Raw genomic sequence first — 23,725 nt, 5'->3', positions numbered from 1 at the left:
GATCTATGATGCTCACTAGTTCTAGTGATCACCTTGTATCAGTCCAAACAACCCTTATGGTGATTGGTTGTAAGTCAACCTTATAGACCAGCTATCCTAATGGTAGCATGGACAAAGTAGTCTTAGGCTAAACTCTTTTGGCATGTGAAGCCAGCTGTTTTACCATAATATAACCCCTTGAATACCAGAGGAAAGGACACCACACAGGTTGTTATGAAAATAAACAGTATTTATTAATAACAAACACCTCTGAACTCTTTGAGGTCAGAGGGCTAAGCACATGACAATCTCTTAGGAAAAATACTACAAGTCGCACAAAATTACAATGGTGCCCTAGGGGCACGACAAACCATATACTAAGTAAGTGGAATGTGAGAGTCGATAGAAGGAATGGAGCTGTCCAGAGGCTGTAGGATCGATGGGACCACGCTACCCTAACTCTAGGTAAGTAATAGGAGGCCCACGGAACGCGTGTGCAGAGTGTGAACTCACACGCGAGATGCGTAACAACGTCTATGGACAGTACAGTTCAAGTTAAAGGTGAGTACGGACAATCCTGACTAGGTAGGACTAAAACGACTGTGGAACTCGACACTAGGACAGTTAAACTACCCTTGAGCACCGAAATGCTCTTGTTACCTCACCCACGGGCCGCGGGTGCATAGGTGCCAAAGTGTGTCGGGTTCTCGCGTTGAAGTCAATGGAGCCTGAAAGAAAAGATGCTGCAGACGACCAGGAGGAAGATGTCCGGTGCGATCCAAGGGTGGATTGGTGAAGAAGGAGACCTGAAAGCAGAGGGTACAATGTTCACAGTCACTAGCCAGTGACCAGTGTGGAACCAGGAAGGAACCAGATATCGACGTCGCGATCAGGTGAAGAGTGGACGCTTGACTCTGCAGCCACGTGGACCAGGAGGTGTCTTTGACGACCAGGATGGAGGCACGAGCTGTCCCATGCAGGCTCTCGCTGTCGGCGGTGTTGGATCCAGGATTGGAGGCAACAGGCCTTGGCAAAGGCAACCCACGCGGTGAGGAGGAAAAGCGTCTGGTGCGGACTAGGAGAGTCCGGGGTACCCCTCTTTTGGAAGGGAGCAAGGGCCAATCTGGAGCAACCAGATCAGCAGTGGAAATTCACAGGTTCATCGTCTGGGAGGTCACTAGCCAGCCGGCAAGTGACCAGACAACGCGTCGAGCAGGAACCAAGCAGAAGGGCCCCACGCAGATCTCGTGGATGCTGGAGGGCTGATCTTCGGTGCAGGGGCTGCTCGGGGTTGGGGCTTCTCAGTCCCCAAAGCACTTGGTCGAGTTTACCTCGGGAGTCGTGCTGGAAGCGAAGTGCAGGTTCGTTCAAGATGGCCGGTCCCACGTGTCTCGTCGTACCCACGGGTCTCAGCTTTGCTGCAGATGTAGGTAGAGGTCGGAGAGGTCTGGGAATCCGGGTCTCGTCGGGCTCTGAAGTCTGGATCCTCGAGGGAAGACGACAAAGTGAAGCCGCTGGACGCTTGATGGTGCCTGCAGTTGCAGGGTGGACACTCCTTGTCCACAAGGGAGATTCTTCAGTCTTCTGTGGAGCAGAAGGTCGAAGGCCAGAGTTTCTTCTTGATGAATAGTTCAGGATAATCTAATTTGGAATGGGACCAGCTCCTACCTTTATTCTCCTAAAGGGGGCTGCACTACTGACTAGGTCCCTCCCCTGGGTGGGACCAGGAAGGGGGGTGGCTACACCCCCTATCCTTTGTCCGGTTTCCCGCCAGAGCTGGGGCTGGGATGCCCCAGCAACTGGTTTGAACCGGTGTGTGCACAGGGCACCTTGTGTGCCCCAGGCATGTCTCATTCCTTTCAGGCCTCCCTACCTCAATACACAAAATCCTGTCTGGGGTGGTGCTAGCACCTCCCAAGGCAGGAAACCCTTTGTCCAAGCCTCCCTCGCTGGAAGGACTCCCAGCAGCAGGAGGTCAGACTTGTGTCTGTGGTGGCAGCATCCATTTTGTGATGCTGAGGCTCAAGTTAACTTTAACCGGGGTTCACAGTTACATACATGTAGTGTCCCTCTAGAAGGGTGGAATGCTACCCCCGTCGCCAGAATTGGCGAGGGGGTAGTATTCCAAATCGTATGACACCTTACTCGACATGTTTTGATAATGTTATACCAGAGTTAGCATTTAACCGCGAGGTTGATAATGCACTTAAGAGTATATGGTATAGCGTTATCATGGAAACAGCTAAAGGACTTGGTTCCGCAAGCTGCAAACGGGGTCAGCTCATGCCAGAGCACCATCTCACATAATTCCAAGCACTCTGCCTTCAGGATTGATAAGGCCTTCCATAGGAGTGACTGATAGGAACATATGTGTCCATTTTAGGGTTAGATATAGGTATACTATATCTACAGCAAAGGGTGTTTACACCACCTTGCCCCAGCTGTCATGCAGCCAGTTGTCAGATTTAGATGGCCAGCCAGGGGTGGCATAATACATGCTTCAGCCCCTGGTAGGCCCTGGGTACACCTGTGCCCTGGGTACAGGGACTGATAAGGTGGCCCAGTACCAATGGGTAAATGCACCTAAAGTACATGGATGTCAGTTTAGAGAGAGAACAGCTAGGCTGTGGGTCTGATTAGCAGGCCCACAGCCAGGGAAAGTCGTAAACCAGTGAAGCAAAAAGCAAAAATCTGGGGTGACCATAGGATTGCAGACCCCACTCTCCTACAGGGACTCCTCTGAGAAAGGATGTGTAAATGTAGTAGTACTTGTATAGCGCACGAGTCACCCATGAGGCATCTCGGCGCTTGTACGCATACCGCTGTGGAACCCTTCCTGGCTTTTCCCTGTGAAGTGCCCACTCCTGGGCACCCCCAAGGTGAAGCCAGGCATCCTAGCGTTGTTGTGGAGATTAAGCAAGCTATTGCCCAGAGTTGCAGAGTGGGACCCATGAATTAGAATAGGCACCGAGGCGAGAATTATCAGGTCCGAGGAAATTTTAGCCCAAGACCCGCCGAGGCAGGAATTGAACCCTGGTCCCGGGCTAGACCTCTGCATCAGGGTCTGCTGCTCTAACCATTGAGCCACACTTCTCCAATGAAAGGACGTCCAAGCCAATTCACAAGATGAGGAGATGACACATGCCCTTCAAGACCCTCACTGCCAGACGACCTAGTTGTCTAAAGTCGGTCGTAATAAGGGCTGCTGACATCTACAGTGTCAATCTCGAAGGGCAGGCAAAACATCCTGCCTATTGGAAACACTTCTGCCGTCTCAGGAGGAAAAGGCAAATTCTTTCCATGCTGCACAGTATTTTTGACCAAGAGGGAGAAGCTCTCAAAGGGCCAGCAACAGCCAAAGCAGTAAGCCCTAGAGTAGGACATTATCCTCAAGACCAGCCTACATCACGGGCAGTGTCTGTGCCGACTCAGTAATAGTCCTACAGCACGAACGAGGGATAACACCCACATAGCAGTAGGCGTGTCACCCAGCCAAGAGAGCAAGCGGGTGGAAATGGTGAGTAGACACATTTTCCTTTTGGCAGCGGTCCAATGGAGGATTACCCAATCCAGTGCTCTTCTAAACAGGTAGGGACAACAGTAGTGGAGGAAATAGTCTACTATATCAGCTCCTTGTGCAGTAGCAGAAACGAGGGAAAGACAATAAGCAACACCTGTCTAAAGTCAGCCCTCGATGCGGCAGATACAGCCGACAGGCACCTCTGCGCTGGAACACCGTCCAGACTTACGTGGATGTGTGTGTGTCTGGCTTCAAGCATGGGTTGCTGTCAGCAGTGGTAAACATGCTGTTCACTGAAGAAAAGTTGTTGAGCAGTAGTTGACGACTCTCTCCAGGAATGAATAAGGATAATGACACTACACAGTCAATGGCGGCACTTAAATTCAGAGAAGAATTTAGCGATTGCTCCACTCCATGAAAGAGAGCACCTGCAAGAGGAGGTTCACAGCCAATAACACTTCACGATCATACCATACCTCAAAGGCCTAGTCAGGGCACCTCAACAGAATGGCAGTGCTACAACACGCCAAGACAGACCTTTCAAAGGAGGACCTTGAGAAGAAGAGCTGCTCCAAGGAGTGCTGGACACAGCAGCAAGTGTCTTCAATCCAGGGGTCCCGCTACACACAGCAGCAAGTGTCTTCAATCCAGGGGTCCCGCTACACACAGCAGCAAGTGTCTTCAATCCAGGGGTCCCGCTACACACAGCAGCAAGTGTCTTCAATCCAGGGGTCCCGCTACACACAGCAGCAAGTGTCTTCAATCCAGGGGTCCCGCTACACACAGCAGCAAGTGTCTTCAATCCAGGGGTCCCGCTACACACAGGTCATGTGCAGGAATAATCCTTGAGGCCTGGTTGGGGAAACCCTCAGCCCGCTGACCTCACGACAATCGTGTGGCGTTGGAGATTCAGGAAAAATGCAGAGCTTGATGTTGCGAGGTCTTTGATGTCCCTGAGACCTTGAAGAACAGGGGGCAAGCCAGCAAGCCTTTGGAGTCACTCTGGGGGTGTTCTTGGTTCCTTGCAGCAGAGCAGAGGTAAGTTGGGAGCAGGGCAACTCAATCAGGCAGGGCAGCAGTCCCTTGGAACAGTCAGCACAGCAAGATGGCAATCCTTCAGCGCAGCAGTCTTTACTCCAGCGTAGTTTCTTCCAGGTCCAGTAGTGTCCTGAAATCATAGGGTCAGAGCCCATGCACTTATTTATACTCAAAATTGTCTTTGTTCAGGGGGTGACTTCAAATCAACCTTTCAAGTGTACAATACTTCCATTTCGGCCCAGCCCTGGCTCCAGAGGTCAGCCCATTGTGTGAGGGCAAGACACCACCTATTCGATTGTAGCTGTCACCCAGACGAGACGTGGATTGGAGTCAGGCTGCAAAGCACAGTCATAAGCTCAAAGAAATGCCCATGTTCTAAAAGTGGTGTTTCTAAAATAGTAATGTAAAATGCACTTACACCAGTAAGTGGGATTTATCATCTCTTTTCAAAACACACCAAACATGGCAACATGACTCCTTTCAGGTCAGGCATTACCACTTGCGTATATATAAGGGAATTCCCAATGCTAGCCTATGAGAGGAGCAGGCCTCACAGTAGTGAAAAATTAAATAGGCTCTCTGTCACTACCAGGACATGAGATGCGTAGAGGCACATGTCCTGCCTTTACTTATACAGCACCCTGTGCGTAGGGCCTACCCTAGGGATAACCTATGTGTAATAAGAGGGGAGGTTAAGGCTTGGCAAGTAGCTTAAAATGTCAAATCAAATTGCCAGTAAACGGTGCAGTGGCAGACTCGAGACCGGTTTGAAAGGCTGCATCAGTGGGTGGCACAAGCACTGCTGCAGGCCCAGTAGTAGCATTTAAGTTCGAGGCATGTGGGCTGCTGAATTCATATCTATAGCATAGATCGCCGCCTAGTGTTGGGTCCGGATGATTGCACATTGTTGTCCTGGAAGAGTCTTCGAAGTATCACGAGATAGGTGGCTCCTCCCCTGGACTACAGTGCGCATGGGCATCGACTCCATCCCCAGATTGTTTTTTTCCGCCATTGGGTTCGGATGCATATTTCATCACTCAAGTTCAGATTCAATAGAAACTTTTCTTTTCGGCCCAAAGGCCCTTCCTATATCGTCGGTATTGTATTGCGTTTGGTGCCCAGCTCTGTTCCGGCTCAGTTCCCGAGTCGGACATCCTGAGGAGTCGCGTGGCTCTTCGGTACTCGAGGCCCGGTCAACGCAACAGGCCTTATTCGACGACACATCATGGAGCGGAGCCCGTTCAAGAGGTGCCCCGTGTGCAACTCGAAGTATCCCCATATCGACGTCCACCCGGTGTGCAGCAAGTGCCTGTCGCCGGATCACGATCAAGCCAACTGTATGGCTAGTTCTCGTTTTCGATCCAAGAAGACTATTCGACTTCGGCGCGTGGCGCACCAGGAGGCCCAGCAGACGGCACCAGACCCGGTGAACATTTTCGATACGGAGGGAAAAGAGGCAGACGAGCAGGAAGATCGAGAGCCGATTTCAAATCCAGCGGCAGAGATCGACTCCAACTACGACGCAGACGTCGAAATGCTCGATACAGAAGAAGTCGTCGACGAGGTAGGAGACGACAATGAGGCCTATAGGGGGACGGAAGATAGCTCAGGCGAAGAGCTATGCCCCGTTCGAACAATAACTAAGTCTCAGGTCGAGGGATCGCCACATGGCCTTACCCAAGATCATGCACCTAGATCCACGGTCTCGCCTCCGGACACTTCTACGGAGCCGCCATTACTCCAATCGAAACCGAATGAGAAAGCTATGGTCTCGACAGACACTTCTACGGAGCCGCCATTAGTCAAATCGAAACCGAAAGTGAAAGCTTCGGTCTCGACAAAACCGAAAGTGATAGAGGCGCCGTCGACACAGAAAGCACCTGTCGCCTTGGTCGGCTCCACGTCTTCGGACCTGTCGGTGCTGACGAAGCCAAAGAAAGTTATCGACTCTGTGAAGTCGCTCAGGGCGTCGAGCCGAAGACTGGGCCACCGAAAGCGCTTGCCAAGGCCGCCGACCCAAAGCCGTCGGCGCCAAAGGCCGTCGACACAGTTAAAGGACTCGGAGCTCTAAAGGCTGTTGATCCTGCACGTCGGCCCGACTAGGCCAAAACTACTGCTTCCCTCGACTCCACACATGGTAGTGGCTCGAGAGCACCTGTTGAGTCGACGAAACCGTCCGCATCCTTCACGAAGCAAGTGTCGGACTCGTTGCAGCGCATTAAGGACAAGGCTTCCGCGATCGATCCGAAGGATGCTTCCACCCCGAAGCCAGCCGCAAAACCACAAAAGTCGACGGCGCCGATTCAATTCACGCTGCCGCCGAAAGTGGCGCCCAAGGCATTCGCGCCAAAGAAGGTCGTCGAGGCGTCCATGCCGGTGTCCACCGGGCCGAAGCCTACCCCTGCAGTTGTAGGCACAAAGCATCGACAACCCCTACTCGAGGAGCAGTCGGAACATTTTATCAACGCCAACACCGGGACACTTTCCATTTACAAGCGAAAGATCACACCAGCACAGCCTATGGACTCCTATACAATTCCTTTAAAGAAGAAAAAGGATTCCACATATTCCCCAGTTCTTGTTGAACTGATTAATCCACGTGCTCAGGACACTGCTCCAATCTCGCCCACTTACTCGGATGTGGAGGCTGGGGAAGGTGACTATGAGGAATACAACTACCCTGCCGACACTGATCCTGAAGATCAGCATGACACATGGGCAGATACTGCAGACCCAGGGGATCCACAAACTGCCACGGACACTCAAGTGTATGCTGTCAAAACCTCCCCTACTGAGGATTCTGCGGCATTTAATGCGCTTATTGAGAGGGCAGCCAAGAATCATGACGTCCAGCTGCATGCTGACCCTATTGAAGTGGACTTTCTGTTTGACACCTTTTCCACCTCTGAAAAAACCGTAAAAACTCTGCCTATGTTGAAGGGTGTCTTAAAACATGCTGCAGACATTTTTAAAGATCCCACACGTGCCAGGGTTATCAACCCCAGAATTGAAAAAAAGTACAAGCCGGCGCCTGGCGACCCTACCTACATCAAGGGCCAGTTGCCGTTGGACTCTCTAGTTGTTTCTAATGCCCGGAAGAGGGCAAATTTATAGACTACTGGTGATGCTCCTCCCCCTGACAAGGAATCTAAAGTGCTAGAGGCATCAGGGAAGAGGGTGGCGGCCCAAGCGGGCAATATCTGGCGCATTTCTAACACGCAGGCACTCTTGGCCAGATATGACAGGGCACACTATGATACACTTGAAACCCTGTTACAACACTTGCCAGATGAATATAAAGAGGCAGCAGAGATGATCATTCAGGAAGGGAAGCTCATCTCAAATGCTTCTATTAAATGTGCACTGGACGCAGCAGACACCGCGGCCAGGGCCATTAACACAAGTGTGATGTTGCGGCGTCAGGCCTGGCTCAGAATCTCCGGGTTCAAGCCGGAGATACAAACCACCATCCTAAATCAGCCAGTAAACCCCGATCACTTATTTGGACCTGAGGTGGACACCACTCTGGAAAAAATCAAAAAAAGACACCGAGCCTGCAAAGTCTATGGGGGCTCTCCAGTCCCAGCAGTTCAGGGGTAGTACTTTTCGTCGCTCAAGCAATAGAGGTGTTTCCAGAGGCCAGATGTCCCAGCAAACGCAGTACACAAAAAGTGGTGCACAAACCTCATACAACAAACAAAGTAGAGGTGGCTATCGCGGAAACAGCGCCAAGGGCAGAGGTCGTGAAAACAACAACTCCCGAGCCTCCGCAGCCAACAAACAGTGATGCCTTGTCACTGCCCCCCGACCATACAACACCGGTCGGGGGAGACTCCAACAGTTCCTGCCAGTCTGGAAATCCATCACCACAGACAGGTGGGTCAGAAAGCTTATCCAGTACGGTTATTGTCTGGAGTTAATATCCACTCCACCCAACATACCCCCAAAACACCGTCCTATGTCCACAGAGCATTTGCACTTATAGCAGCAAGAGGTACTCGTCATGCTACAAAAAGGAGCAATCGAGCTTGTGCCGGTGGAAGAAAAAGGCTCGGGAGTGTACTCCCTGTACTTCTTAATCCCGAAAAAAGACGGGTCCCTCCGACCCATACTGGACCTCAGGCCCCTAAACCAATACATTCTCTCGGAACACTTTCATATGCTCACGCTGCAGCAGGTTCTTCCGTTGCTCAATCAGGGGGATTTCCTCGCAACATTAGACCTCAAAGATGCATATTTTCACATTCCACTACATCCGTCACACAGAAAATACCTCAGATTCACCATTCAGAATCAGCATTACCAGTTCAAAGTCCTCCCTTCGGAGTGACCACAGCGCCCAGGGTGTTCACAAAGTGCCTGGCAACGGTGGCTGCGCACCTCAGGAGACAAAACGTTCACGTCTACCCTTACCTGGACGACTGGCTTGTCCAAGCAAAGTCCGCCCAGCAGTGCGCTGCCAACATGTCCCACACCATTCACCTTCTTCACGATCTGGGATTCTCACTAAATTATCCAAAGTCACACCTTCAGCCAGTCCATGTGCGGCAGTATCTGGGCGCGACCATAGATACTCTGGCGGCCACAGAGCAGCCAAATTCTGTGAGGATCAACAGCATTCAATTGCTAATCCAGAAATTCAGACCGCAACACTCGCTTCCGGCACGAGTGTTCATGCAGTTGATAGGCATGATGGCCTCCTGCATCTTCATAGTCCCGCACGCAAGACTACATATGCGTCCGCTCCAAGAGTGCTTAGCACGTCAGTGGAATCAGGCTCACGGACAGTTAAAAGACCTAGTGTTGGTGACCGGTCGGGCATACAACTCTATGCATTGGTGGAATCCACATAACCTTTGCAAGGGCCGACCGTTCCAGGAGCCTGTCCCACAAATCATCCTAACGACGGACGCTTCTCTCCAGGGTTGGGGAGCTCATGTACTCAACTACACAGTGCAGGGACTATGGACAACGCAGCAGAAGAAGATGCACATCAACCACCTAGAGCTGATGGCAATCAAGTCCTTCAAGGTACATCTGTGCAACAAAGTCGTGTTGATCCGGACGGACAACATGACAGCCATGTACTACATTCAGAAGCAAGGAGGTACACACTCTCCACAGTTGTCTCATCTAGCTCAGAGCATGTGGAAGTGGGCCATTCAGAGGAACATCTTCCTCCTGGCGGAACACCTCCCGGGCAAAGACAATCAGATGGCGGACCTGCTCAGCAGGTACAGCCACCAAATGCACGAGTGGGAGATACATCCATCAGTGCTCCACCGTACTTCCAGCAGTGAGGTCATCCAGAGATAGACCTGTTTGCCTCAAGGGAAAACGCCAAATGCCAAAGCTTTGCCGCCAGGTTCCCTCACCCACAGTCGCAGGGCAATGCGATATGGATGAACTGGTCAGGCAAATTTGCTTACGCTTTTCCCCCCGCACCTCTAATACCGCTGGTGGCACGAAAGCTAAAGCAACAATCGATGACACTCATCCTGGTTGCACCAACGTGGGCACGCCAACCATGGTACACCACGTTTCTAGACCTTTCCGTGGTACCGCATCAAAGGCTGCGCCTCACACCCAGACTCTTGACGCAGAGCCATGGCGACATTCAGCACCCAGATCCGCAACCGCTCAACCTGGCGATCTGGCTCCTGAAGTCTTAGAGTTTGGCTACCTCAACTTGCCTCCTGACTTCATGGATATCATACGGGAAGGAAGAAAGCCCACCACCAGAGCGTGCTACGCAGCAAAATGGAAGCGGTTTGTCATTTATTGCGTAGACCACAACATTGACCCGCTTGACGCGTCCACGCACGACATCATTTGTTATCTCTTACATCTTTACAAATGTAATCTGGCATATGCTTCCATTCGGATACATTTATCCGCCATAGCGGCTTATCTCCAAAACAGGCAGCATCTCTCCCTTTTCAGAGTGCCTGCCATTAAAGCTTTTCTAGAGGGGCTCAAACGAGTCATTCCTCCCAGGACCCCACCTGCTCCTGAATGGAATCTTAATGTGGTCCTCACCCGACTGATGGGTCCACCTTTTGAGCCTCTGCATTCTTGCGAAATTCAGTTCTTAACATGGAAAGTGGCTTTCCTGATAGCCATTACGTCACTGCGACGTGTTAGTGAGCTCCAGGCGCTCACTGTACAGGCGCCATTCATACAAATTCACTCCAACCGGGTGGTGCTGCGCACTAACCCTAAATTTCTTCCAAAGGTGGTTTCACAGTTCCATGTCAATCAAACTATTGAACTGCCAGTGTTCTTCCAAATCCAGAGACAGTGGCTGAAAGAATGCTCCACACTCTGGACGTCAAACGAGCTTTGATGTACTACATTGATAGGACCAAAGATTTTAGGAAGACAAAACAACTCTTTGTTGCCTTTTCCGCACAACACAAGGGCAACCCCATTTCCAAGGCAGGTATAGCCAGGTGGATCGTTAAGTGTATTCAGATTTGCTATCAAAAGGCTAAGCGCACTTTAACGATCCCCCCAAGAGTCCACTCCACCCGCAAGTTGGGGGCCTCCATGGCTTTCCTTGGTAACATCCCTTTGGAAGACATTTGTAGAGCAGCCACATGGTCTACCCCACACACATTTACCAAACACTACTGTGTAGATGTGCATTCCAAACAGCAGGCAGCTGTAGGGCAGGCTGTTCTTAAAACACTTTTTCAAACGTCTGCAGCTGGCACAGGCGGCCGCCGTTAATGGAGGGACTGCTATGTATTCTATGCTATAGATATGAATTCCAAAAACAACAAGTGATGGACTGAATGTGGATCAATGTCACACACTCCCCCAGTCAAAAGATCTGGGCCCAAATCCATCGTTTTTTTGCACTCCACACCACCCTGGGTTAGACAATGGCGATATGCAAATCAGCTCTGACCCTGTTGCCCCATGGGAACAGTCCAGTCCGAACTACAAAAGCCATGTCCTTCCCAGAACGGAATCAAGCATCCGAGGACCGGACCGGTTTCGAGGTAACACCTCTCTTCAGCCCGGCTAGCTTGACTCCAAGTGGTGTGGAGTGCCTGGGACCCACGTCTGGGCATCCCCAGCGCACTTAGGGCGGCAATTGCAAAAACAACAAGTGATGGACTGAATGTGGATCAATGTCACACACTCCCCCAGTCAAAAGATCTGGGCCCAAATCCATCGTTTTTTTGCACTCCACACCACCCTGGGTTAGACAATGGCGATATGCAAATCAGCTCTGACCCTGTTGCCCCATGGGAACAGTCCAGTCCGAACTACAAAAGCCATGTCCTTCCCAGAACGGAATCAAGCATCCGAGGACCGGACCGGTTTCGAGGTAACACCTCTCTTCAGCCCGGCTAGCTTGACTCCAAGTGGTGTGGAGTGCCTGGGACCCACGTCTGGGCATCCCCAGCGCACTTAGGGCGGCAATTGCAAAAACAACAAGTGATGGACTGAATGTGGATCAATGTCACACACTCCCCCAGTCAAAAGATCTGGGCCCAAATCCATCGTTTTTTTGCACTCCACACCACCCTGGGTTAGACAATGGCGATATGCAAATCAGCTCTGACCCTGTTGCCCCATGGGAACAGTCCAGTCCGAACTACAAAAGCCATGTCCTTCCCAGAACGGAATCAAGCATCCGAGGACCGGACCGGTTTCGAGGTAACACCTCTCTTCAGCCCGGCTAGCTTTTTTTTTTTTTTTTTTTTTTTTCCTCAAAAACCTTTATTGGAGTAAGCATAAAAAGGTACAAGAATGGGCCTACAACCTCACGGGCTGGCCGCTAATAATAAGGCACAATGCATAAAGTAAAAATATACACCCATGGTCAGGCAAAGCTCGAGCACAAAGCATTACTCTACAGATATCACAGAGCACTTTGAATTTATTTTTTTTACAAAAAGAAAAACAAACATTAAAAGGCGAATGCACGGTAAGTCAGGTCAGCCCAAAGAAACGGAGGGGATGGTCTACGGTCAGGAGAACACACCCAGAGCCCTAAGGCTCCAACCAAGTCGGGAGGGGGAGGGGAGCAGCGGGGAGAACCGGAAATATAAAAAAAAACAGTATGGAAGAGTTCCGGGAACGCTCGCCTAGGGAGATGGGACAATCTCAGCAGTGCCCACAAGGGGAGGGGTGCAGATACCCCCACGATAATCATTCCACTGGCCCCAAATCTTTGTCCACGCCCTGGGTCTGCCCCTGGCTACATACACCGTCTTCTCACGAAACATGGACCAGTCCATGTTGTCCTCCCACTTTGAGACCTCAGGGGGCCTGGAAGCTCCCCAGAGTTGCGCAACATCTCGCTTCGCAATCATGTAACCCAGGGTAGCCCATCTGGTCTGGGCCACCGAGTAGTCAGTGGGCTCCCACACATTCAACAGACACCGTCGAGGCTCCGGCCGCAGGGCCACACCAGTCACATCAGTCATCACCTCAAGCACAGCAGTCCAGTAAGCCGCTACCGCCGGGCACTCCCAAAGGATATGTAAAAAGGTCGCATTCGAACCACAACCACGCTTACAGAGCCCATCCGAAGAAAAGCCCATCGTCACCAGTCGCGGACCCGTGACATATACTCGATGGAGGATCTTCAGTTGAACCAAACGGAGACGGGCAGGGATGGCCACCTCCTTGGGAGAAGAGAGTGCCGACTGCCAATCCTCGTCATCCAATTCCAACCCATCGCCGACCCAAGCCTCCCGAAGTCGGACCAATAAGTCCGCCCGATTATTGATCAATTTTTTATAAATCAGAGAAATAGTGCTATCAGGAAGATGCCCATCAAGGACACGGTCCTCGAGGGGGGAAGACTCAGGCGGGGCCTCATCAGGAACCAAAACTGAGGTGAGGGCGTGCCGGACCTGCAGATAACGAAAAAATTCCCTCTCACTCAAACCATATTCCGCCTGAAGGGCCTGGAACGATTTCACACGACCGTTCGAGCACACATCACCCACCTTACAAATCCCAATCACATCCCAGCGGTCGAAACCCTTGGTAGACCAGAGACCGCCCAAACGTTCCGAGGCAAAAAGCGGCGTCGCCAGCGTCAGCCGATCCTCCCACCCCAAACTCACATTCGCGGCTCGCCAAACAGTTACTGCAATCCTGGACGGGCCCACAAGATGGCGCCCGGCCGATCGAGAATAAAGCGCTCTATTAAAGTCCCCACCCGGAAGCTGGAGTCTATCCATCTCGAATGCAGGATTACGACCCGGGGAGAACATCATATGATTAATGGCAGACAACTGAGAAGCCCAGTAATATCGCTTGATATCGGGGAGCGCCATGCCCCCGTCATACCAAGGGATGGTGAGCTTTGCGAGTGCAATACGCGGACGCCCATCCCAAATCAATTGCCGTTGAAGACTCTCAATCTCTCGGAAATAGGTCGTAGGGATAGCGTCATAGGAGTTTTGGAGCGCGTAAAGGAATCGCGGCAAGGACATCATTTTAAACAGGGCCGCCCTGCCCAGTGGAGACAAAGGAAGCTTACGCCACCGGGCCACATCCAAGCGCAATCTAAGCAACGGTGGGAGGAGATTACGTTCAAAGCGAAGCGACGGATCCAACGTAATAAAAATCCCTAAATACTTGAAACCCGACTGGACCACCTGAATAGGAAGTCTGCTAGGCAATGGGGGTAAAACACCCGAAAGAACATACACACAGGACTTGGTCCAATTAATAACAAGGCCCGAGTTGGCACCAAAGGAAGCAAGAACGTCAAATAGAACAGACAGAGATTTACGCGGGGAGGTGAGATACAAAAGAATATCGTCCGCGTAAAGTGAAACGCGGTCCTCAAAGTCCGGAGACCAGCGAATCCCCTTGAGGGAAGGTTCCCACCTAAGCCAAGCAGCCAATGGTTCCATGGCGAGAGCGAACAATAACGGAGACAAGGGGCATCCCTGACGGGTACCCCTACCGAGGGTGAAAGGAGCCGAGACTCTACCATTGACCACTACCTGCGCCAGAGGTTCCGCGTATAGTAACTGGACCCAACCGATAAATTCAGGTCCAAAACCAAATTTTTCAAGAGCCGCCCAAAGATAAGGCCACTCCACCGTGTCGAAGGCCATGGATGCGTCCAACGATGCCAAAATGGCCGGCTCCGTCAGATGCCCCGCCCTCGCCACCGCGCCGTGAAGACGACGTAGGTTCAGAGCCGTGTTGCGGTGCGGGATAAAGCCAGATTGATCCGGATGGACCAAGTCACTAATGACCGTCAAGAGACGGGATGCCAGGAGTTTCGCCAATACCTTGGGTTCAACATTTAGCAAGGATATTGGCCTATAGGAGGAACAAAGATCACGCGGTTTACCATCCTTGGGGATGACAACTATCGTGGCCAGTCGCTGATCATACGGGAGAATACCCCATTCCCGGGACTCCAGAAACATGGCGCGAAGATACGGAGCCACCCTGTCGGGACGCAACTTGTACAATTCGATAGGCAACCCGTTCGGGCCCAATGCTTTGCCCGAACGGAGGGAGCGGATGGCAGCAGCTATCTCATCAACTGTAAAGGGGGAGTCCAACGCCCCACGGTCTAAATCGGACACACTGGGCAGGACGATATCACGCAACAGAAGGCGAGAGTCAGCCACATCCCTCACAGACACCGGGGTATAAACCACACGGAAGTACTCGGCAAATCGGTCAACTATTCCAAGCGGGTCCGTTACACTCACACCACACGCAGACTGAATCACTGGTACCACACGATTAGCTCTCTCCTTCTTATCCAGCCACGCCAGCAGTTTACCCGCTTTGTCACCCACATCATACAAACGGCCCTGTTGCTCCCGAAACATCACTTTGGCTGCATCTGTGACTATGGACTTATAAGCAAATTGTTTCAGACCCAGGGCATGGAGCTTCTCAGACGTGACACCAGATTCCAAATCCTCCTCCAATGCAGAAATCTCCCCCTCAAGATCCACCACCTCTCTATTCCTCGCCCTCTTAGCCTCAACAATAAGGGAGAGGGCCTGCCCACGAATCACTGTCTTAAAGGCCTCCCATAGGGATACAGCCGAGGAAACCGACCCCTCGTTATCCAGAAAATACGCGTCCAAAGACTGAAGCAAAAGGCTGCGGGTCTCGGGGGAGGTAAGATACCACGGATTAATGGGGGCCACCCGGCCCACAGACTCCACCCCAACCTCAAAACGAAGCCAGAGCGGAGAGTGGTCAGAGATACCCCGGGGCAGGTGCACAATCTCACGCACCGCTGGGGACTGAGCCGCAGGCATCAGGAAATAATCCAGTCGGGACAGACTCCCATGGGCCCCAGAGTGAAAGGTGTACTGAAGCTGAGTAGGATGCAAAAGCCTCCAGCAATCCACCAAGCCAAAGGTATCCAAAAATCCACCCAACCACTGCTGAGCCGCCGGAGTAACCCTAGGAGACTACAGAATTAAAATCACCAGCCAGAAAGAGCATACTATCAGGGAGGTCCAACAAGACACGGCCCAAATCTGAAAAGGTAGAAGTCTGCAAGCCGGGGGGCACATAAACAGTTAATAGGGAGAGGGCACGGCCCTCATACCGACCCACAAGGACAGCGAACCGCCCCCGGTCATCCTGAATCACATCATCAATAGCCAGGGGGAGGGAAGCCCGAATAAGGATACCCACACCCCTGGAACCCGAAGTAAACCCTGAATGTGCTACGAGGCGATAGCCCCACCTATTCATTGCATGACAGACATTGCCTATCAAATGAGTCTCCTGCAGGAAAACAATATCAGGAGATAAACGTCGTATACATTTCAACACCACACTTCGTTTGATACGATCACCCAGACCATTAACGTTCCACGAAACAAATCTCAACCCGCTACCCCCCATCCCACCCGACAAAGCCCAGACCCCCCACCAATGAGCATGACCGCAAAAACAAAGTCAAATACAGGAGAAAGTCGCCTTGAACACTGAACACACAAACAACGAACTTCCCAACCACCCACCCCCCAACTAAGAAGAAAACACCCCCCACCCCTGCAAAAAGCTAAAAAGCCACCCCAACCTGCAGTGTGCCTGTCGCCCAAAAACCCCTATTCTACACAAAGACCCCGGAGGAGGAAAGGCTCCGTCCCACCCGCCCCCCGCACAAACCAATGACGAGAAAAGGAACATACAGCAAAACACATATGAGGTAGAGGAACATAGGCATACATCCCTGGAGAAGTGATACAAAACAAGGCATCAGTCAAAAACGAGACGTTCAGCTCTCTACACCACCTTCAGCACCGCCCGTGTGGGCTTCGGACTCAGTCTCAGGAGGTCGGTTAGGCAGGGAGTCTAGCCAGTCATTCACCGCATCTGGCCGATCAAAGAAGAAAGTACGATCATTATACTCAACCCGCAGCCTGGTCGGAAAGAGCATTGCGTAACGCATCCCCATGTCCCTAAGACGCTTCTTGGCACCACGAAATCCCATACGCTGCTTCTGGACCTGTTGGGGAAAAGTCCGGATAAAAGTTCACCGTGGCGTTTTCAAAGGCCACCGGGCCCTTCACCCGCGAGGCCTGTAGGATAGCGTCCCGATCTCTGTAGTGGAAAAGCTTCGCAACAATCGGTCTCGGCGGGGCGCCTGGTTTGCCCTGGCCCCCCGGAACACGGTGTGCGCGCTCCACTGTGAAAAATGTACTAAGGCCAGACGGAGAAAGGTGGTTCTGGATCAGGTCTTCAACCAGGAGATCAACAGAATGGGGTTCCGGATTCTCCGGCACAACAACCACGCGAACATTACAGCGACGTGCCCTGTTCTCAAAATCCTCCAAGCGCCGGGTCATGAAATCGTTCACCCTACGGAGATTGCCGATCTCCGTCTGTATATCAGAGACGTCCGTCGTGAGGCTGGATGATTTGATATCCAGCGACTTCACCTTTTCGTTCGTCTTGGAGAGATCGGCCCGAATCAAATTCACCTCAATTGCCACAGTGTCAAGTTTGTGGGCCAAAGTTTCATACTGTTGGCCTATGGATTCCCTCATGCCAGAAATGGCGCCCATGATGTCCTGCAAGGAGGGCTCCGTCGACGCATCCACGACCTGGTCAGACGCGGTGGGACCGGGCAGGGCAGTTCCGGGGGACCCCTTAGAGTGGGTATAACGATCCATAACATTAGATTGAACCGGTCCCCCGCGCAGAGGTGTCTTCGTCTTGCGCGTCTCTCGGTCCCCTCTGCCCGCCATCTTGAAGATGCGTCACGAGTAAAGTCACCAGGGTCGACGGACCGGGCACCAGAAATGGAGGCCCCGGGACCAAAGGATCACAAGAGGGGTAACACTAGGATAAATGCAGCCAACTCAAGGAAGAGATCAGCCAAGGGCCCGACAACCCACGCTGGTCTTGGCCGCAGCTCTGGCCCGACCCTCTTACCAACGTCCCAGTCTGAGGCAGAATCGAAACCGAAACTTAGGAAGGGGACCCACAAGGCCGATCCCCCTGCCGTTGTTGTTCAACTCCAAGACGGCCACCGAACCTCACCCAGTCCCGGGCGCACTTCGAGGGCGGAGCCCAAAAGTTCAATTGAACATAATTCAGTCACCCGATGTCCAATTCAGTTCCTGAAAGGTCCAGGTAGATCAGCCCAACGTCCTCTATTGAAATCCTCGCAAGAAATCAGGATTGAGGCAGGATATTAAGCCGGGAGCGGCGGGGGTCCGGAGAGCGCTGTGCTCACGCGGCCATCTCTGATGCCCGCCAAGCTCCTCCCCAGCCCGGCTAGCTTGACTCCAAGTGGTGTGGAGTGCCTGGGACCCACGTCTGGGCATCCCCAGCGCACTTAGGGCGGCAATTGCAAAAACAACAAGTGATGGACTGAATGTGGATCAATGTCACACACTCCCCCAGTCAAAAGATCTGGGCCCAAATCCATCGTTTTTTTGCACTCCACACCACCCTGGGTTAGACAATGGCGATATGCAAATCAGCTCTGACCCTGTTGCCCCATGGGAACAGTCCAGTCCGAACTACAAAAGCCATGTCCTTCCCAGAACGGAATCAAGCATCCGAGGACCGGACCGGTTTCGAGGTAACACCTCTCTTCAGCCCGGCTAGCTTGACTCCAAGTGGTGTGGAGTGCCTGGGACCCACGTCTGGGCATCCCCAGCGCACTTAGGGCGGCAATTGCAAAAACAACAAGTGATGGACTGAATGTGGATCAATGTCACACACTCCCCCAGTCAAAAGATCTGGGCCCAAATCCATCGTTTTTTTGCACTCCACACCACCCTGGGTTAGACCATGGCGATATGCAAATCAGCTCTGACCCTGTTGCCCCATGGGAACAGTCCAGTCCGAACTACAAAAGCCATGTCCTTCCCAGAACGGAATCAAGCATCCGAGGACCGGACCGGTTTCGAGGTAACACCTCTCTTCAGCCTGGCTAGCTTGACTCCAAGTGGTGTGCAGTAACCGCTCTAAGTGTACTGGGGATGCTCAGACGTGAGTCCCAGGCACTCCACACCACTGGAAGCAAGCTAGCCGGGCTGATGAGAGGTGTTACCTCGAAACCGGGCCGGTCCTCGGATGCTTGTTTCCGTTCTGGGAAGGACATGGCTTTTGTAGTTCGGACTGGACTGTTCCCATGGGGCACAGGGTCAGCGCTGATTTGCATATCGCCATTGTCTAACCCAGGGTGGTGTGGAGTGGAAAAACGATGGATTTGGGCCCAGATCTTTTGACTGGGGTGAATGTGTGACATTGATCCACATTCTATCCATCATTGTTGTTTTTGCAGTAATAGATATGAATTCAGCAGCCCACATGCCTCGAACTGAATATGCTACTTACCAGTATGCATCAGTTCTTGGCATGTAGGGCTGCTGACATTCATATCGCCCGCCCTCCTCCCCGGCACCTGTAGCGGCTGCAGAATTCAAACTTACTCTTAGCATGGCCATCGCTTACACTGTTACACTCCATCTTTGCCACAATGGCTAAAAACAATCTGGGGATGGAGTCGATGCCCATGCGCACTGTAGTCCAGGGGAGGAGCCACCTATCTCGTGATACTTCGAAGACTCTTCCAGGACAACAATGTGCAATCATCCGGACCCAACACTAGGCGGCGATCTATGCAATAGATATGAATGTCAGCAGCCCTACATGCCAAGAACAAATGCACACTGGTAAGTAGCATATTCATTTAAAGGTCCTGGGTATATGTGATACCATTTTACAAGGAAAGTAAATATGCCAAATAGCTGTAAACCAAGCATACCTTGTTTAGAGAAGAGAGCACGTGCATTTTAGCACCCTATTATCAGTAGTAAAGTGCCCAGAGTCCTAAAGCCAACAAAAAAAGGTCAGAATATAGGCGGAGATCTGAAAAAAGTTTGGGGATAACCCTGCAGAAAGAGCCAGGTGCAACAGAAGGTAATGCAGGTTCAGACCGTCAACACTAACACTGTGGTCTTTCTCAACAAACAAGCGGCAGGGGGACAAGGTCTTGCGTGCTAGCCAAAGTAACACAGGATATATGGTCATTGGGCGCCCAAAGGCACTCCACTGTAGTAGCTATCCACCTTCCAGGGATACAAAACACAGAAGCAGCCGATTGCAAGCGAGATCAAAAGGTGATAGGATCTTCCGGAGGTGGTGGACCTCACCCCTAGACCTGTTCCCAACCCAGGAGAACGCAGAATACCAGGGCTTTGTATCCAGATACCCAAACCACCCTTTGCTGGGAAATGCCCTATTGGAAGAATGGTCTGGGAGATTTGCCTTTGCTTTTCCCCAAAATCCTCGGATTCCCCTAGTAATGGAGAAATAACCGGCTGGACAGACTTGGTTCTCCGACTGGGTGGAGCTAGCACACGGGTAAGGGATAGTGCTGCCTCCACAACCAGCATACTTACCATGCAGAGGGGTAAGTGATGACACTGTTGCCACAACCAGCATACTTACCATGCAGAGGGGTAAGTGATGACACTGTTGCCACAACCAGCATACTTACCATGCAGAGGGGTAAGTGATGACACTGTTGCCACAGCCAGCATACTTACCATGCAGAGGGGTAAGTGATGACACTGTTGCCACAACCAGCATACTTACCATGCAGAGGGGTAAGTGATGACACTGTTGCCACAACCAGCTTACTTACCAAGCAGCGGGATCATGTGGTTCACCCGCACCCAAAAACACTGCTTGGCGGCATGTCTTCTGAAGACGAGTTCAGACACTTGGACCTTCCAGAAAGAACTATGGTTGTTCTGAAAGAAGCGAGGAGAGTAAAGTGGAACAGATTCCGACAGTGTTGCACTAAAGAAAGAGATCCCAGAGCCTGGACAGATGACCTGGATCTGCTGAGCGAGAGACTCTCCGAACCCTCACTTAAAGGTACACATGACAGCCATTGTAGCCTACAGAAGAGGGGTCATAGGAAGGAAGTTCTTCCAAACACCAGATGTCAAAAGGTTCCTAGAAGGGTCCGAGAGATTGGTACTGCCCAGAGCGGCCCTCTCACCTATGTGGAGTTTGAACCTGGTTCTAACAGAGCTCATGAATCCACCTTTCCAACCCATGCGCAGTCAGGGCCGTGATTCCGGTCTTTAAAGATGGCCTTTCTAGTTGCATCACATCCTTACTCTGGGTTAGCACACTTGAAGCACTCGCAGTGCTGGAACCATACCTTCAAATCCATAAAGACAGAGTAGTCCCGAGAACTGACCCAAACTTCCTACCCGGGTTAGTCTAACACTTCTATGTCGAACTATACAATTGCCAACTTTTTTCCAACCGCTACACACACTCACAAATACTCAGAACATGTCCGTTACACACTAGACATGGGGACGGTTATGTTTTACACACAGTGATCGGACTAATCGGAAAGGCCAATCACTTGTCTGTTACCTTTGCCCCAGGAGCCGGGGGACCCCGGTTTCAAAAGTTACTATCACAAGATGGAAAGCGCAAGCAATACAAAGACATCACACACCAGCAGGAGTGACACTAGAGGTGACACCGGGAGAACATTCCACGAGAAAGAAAAAAGAGACACTTCTCATAGCAAACATCTCAACTAGGGACGTCTGCACAGAAGCAACATGGCCCCCGTACATTGCGTCACTAAGCATTACTGTGCGGACATCCAAGCTAACAAGGAAGCGCAGGTGGGGATGTATGACGGTACAACGCGTGCTTTCACAACGTGTACCGTTACCACGCAGGTTTTACAACGCAAGTCGTTCAATGACTTGCATTGGGGGGCGCTGGATAGTGAATAGTTTAATTTACTATTCCAACTCCAGTCCCCGTGGATAGTAGGGAAGGTGTTGGATAGTAAATTAAACTATTCCCTATCCTACAGCGCCCTCCAGCGCAATTCGTTGTAACAACTTGCGTTGTAAAACCTGCGTGGTAATGGTACCGCGTTGTGAAAGTTTCGTCATAAAGGATGTTTCCCGTAGGTGGGATAGAAAAGTACTCAAACAGCTCTTCGTGCATACAGCTCTTGTTCCCCCCAAACTCCTGCTGGACAAGGGAGCAGCACTAATGATGCGTGCACAGCATGTGAATACTGAAAGATTCACACTGCAAATCAAAATGGTTGCTTACCTGTGGGAGTAGCTTTGCAGCTTTAATACACATGCGATTTTCCCCTCTCCCACCCTCCTACCTTCGTGAGAAAACAAGTAAAAGCTTTGCAACTGAAAAGGGAGATGGTGACCATAAAACAAAAGATGCCAAGGTTGAGCACCAGATAAAATAATCTGTGGTTATGGGTCAGTAAAGGAGGGACATAGTATCAAATGGTTAACGACGAGGTCCACTTAAAAGGATAACGGAGATTATTCCAGACCCAACCACTGGGCGGCCGAATAATGCACAGCATGTGACTCCAGAAAGTGTTGAGGTTGCAAAATTACTGCCACAGGTAGGTGGCCATTTTATTCTTTGTGTTGTAGTTTTGCCTGCATACTGCCCTCATTCAGAACGTTGCTTTGTTTGTGCTGCCACAGGTGACCATCCTGACCTTCTGTGTCTTTGGCAGGTATCGTCGTAGCGCACTATTTGCAGAGTATCACACCCAACCTGGCTCTAGGAGGGGAGCTGGTCTATCATCGTCGGCCAGGAGAGGAAGGGACCGTCATGTCCTTAGCGGGAAAGTATACAGGTATGAAGTCCTTCATCCTTTGACCGCCGACCTTCTTTGGCACTAGTGATTATTCTCTTAGTCTTACTTTCAAGCTTTCCTCGCCCATGCACTCTGTTGTCAAAGTTCTCTATTTATTTATCTTGAGTTTTATATAGCGCTGGCTAGACCCGGAGGTATCCGAGCACTTTACATAAGGAACAACATAGCAGCATAGCGAGTTACAAGGTATAATAATTTAAAACATTTGTTGCACAGAAATGACAAAATAAATGGACAATCATAAGAGGCAGAGAAGGAAAGGGGGACAAGAATAGAAGTGAGAGAATAGGTGAGATGAGAGAGGGGAACCTGTCTTTTCCATCATTTTCTCAATGAGAAGTTTTCTGTGGGGCTGAATCACTCCATTCCCCTTGGGCATCCTTACCCCCACATTCTTTTTCAGCAGTTTTTCCCTGCTTTTTCATGAGATGGTGCCGGCCTCACTCCCGCAGAACTTCATCTCTAAAGACACTGTTTTTTAAAGTGCTCTCTTACCACTTCTCTTGTACAGACTATTGCACCATTTGAGGCAGCATTAAATGTTGTCCTTTAGCATGTGTAACCAAGGAATGCGGTGTGGGGACAATGAGATCCAGCATCAGCCATCGTGTGTTGCTTTTCCAAGCCTGGTTAGGCCTTCGCCTGCAACCAGATGGTGGTTCTTCTTTTTCTACCCCCAGCATTGTTTTGTACAGATTTGTGTATTCAATTGAGAGATCGACCTCCTTCAATAAACATCCGAGCATTGTGACGGTTGGCAGTGCCCTGCTGATGTCACCACCCTCTTGTCCCCAACCCCTTCCCACAGTCCACGCCCTTTCCAGGCGATGCCCCGTTCACCGAATGCCACAATTGTAGGGAACTAGCAACATGCTGGAATGTTGTAATTTTTAGGTCCAGCCTACCAGACTGTGCAAGCTCCCTGGTTGCAAAAGACTTATTTACAGGCTTCCCATTACTAGCCTTTGACAACGCACTCATTTTCTTGCTCCTTAGTTGCTGTCTGTGTTGCTTCT

General features: G+C 51.2%; 2 protein-coding genes across 2 annotated transcripts in view; both read left to right on the top strand.

The window, feature by feature from the left end:
* Positions 1-23,725, top strand: part of APOE (apolipoprotein E) — a 632,892-nt gene that overhangs the window by 185,347 nt on the left and 423,820 nt on the right. The window lies entirely within an intron of this gene.
* TOMM40 (translocase of outer mitochondrial membrane 40) overlaps positions 1-23,725 on the top strand; it is a 145,636-nt gene that overhangs the window by 47,376 nt on the left and 74,535 nt on the right. Inside the window, exon 7 of the mRNA XM_078651267.1 lies at positions 22,566-22,688. Within this exon, the coding sequence (XP_078507393.1) occupies positions 22,566-22,688 (123 nt within the window). The remainder of the gene's footprint in view (positions 1-22,565; positions 22,689-23,725) is intronic.

This window comes from Lissotriton helveticus, chromosome 7 (genome assembly GCF_964261635.1).
Source record: "Lissotriton helveticus chromosome 7, aLisHel1.1, whole genome shotgun sequence".
Classification (NCBI taxonomy): Eukaryota; Metazoa; Chordata; class Amphibia; order Caudata; family Salamandridae; genus Lissotriton; species Lissotriton helveticus.
The sequence above is the reverse complement of the archived record's forward strand: the minus strand, read 5'-3'. Positions and strand labels throughout refer to the sequence as shown.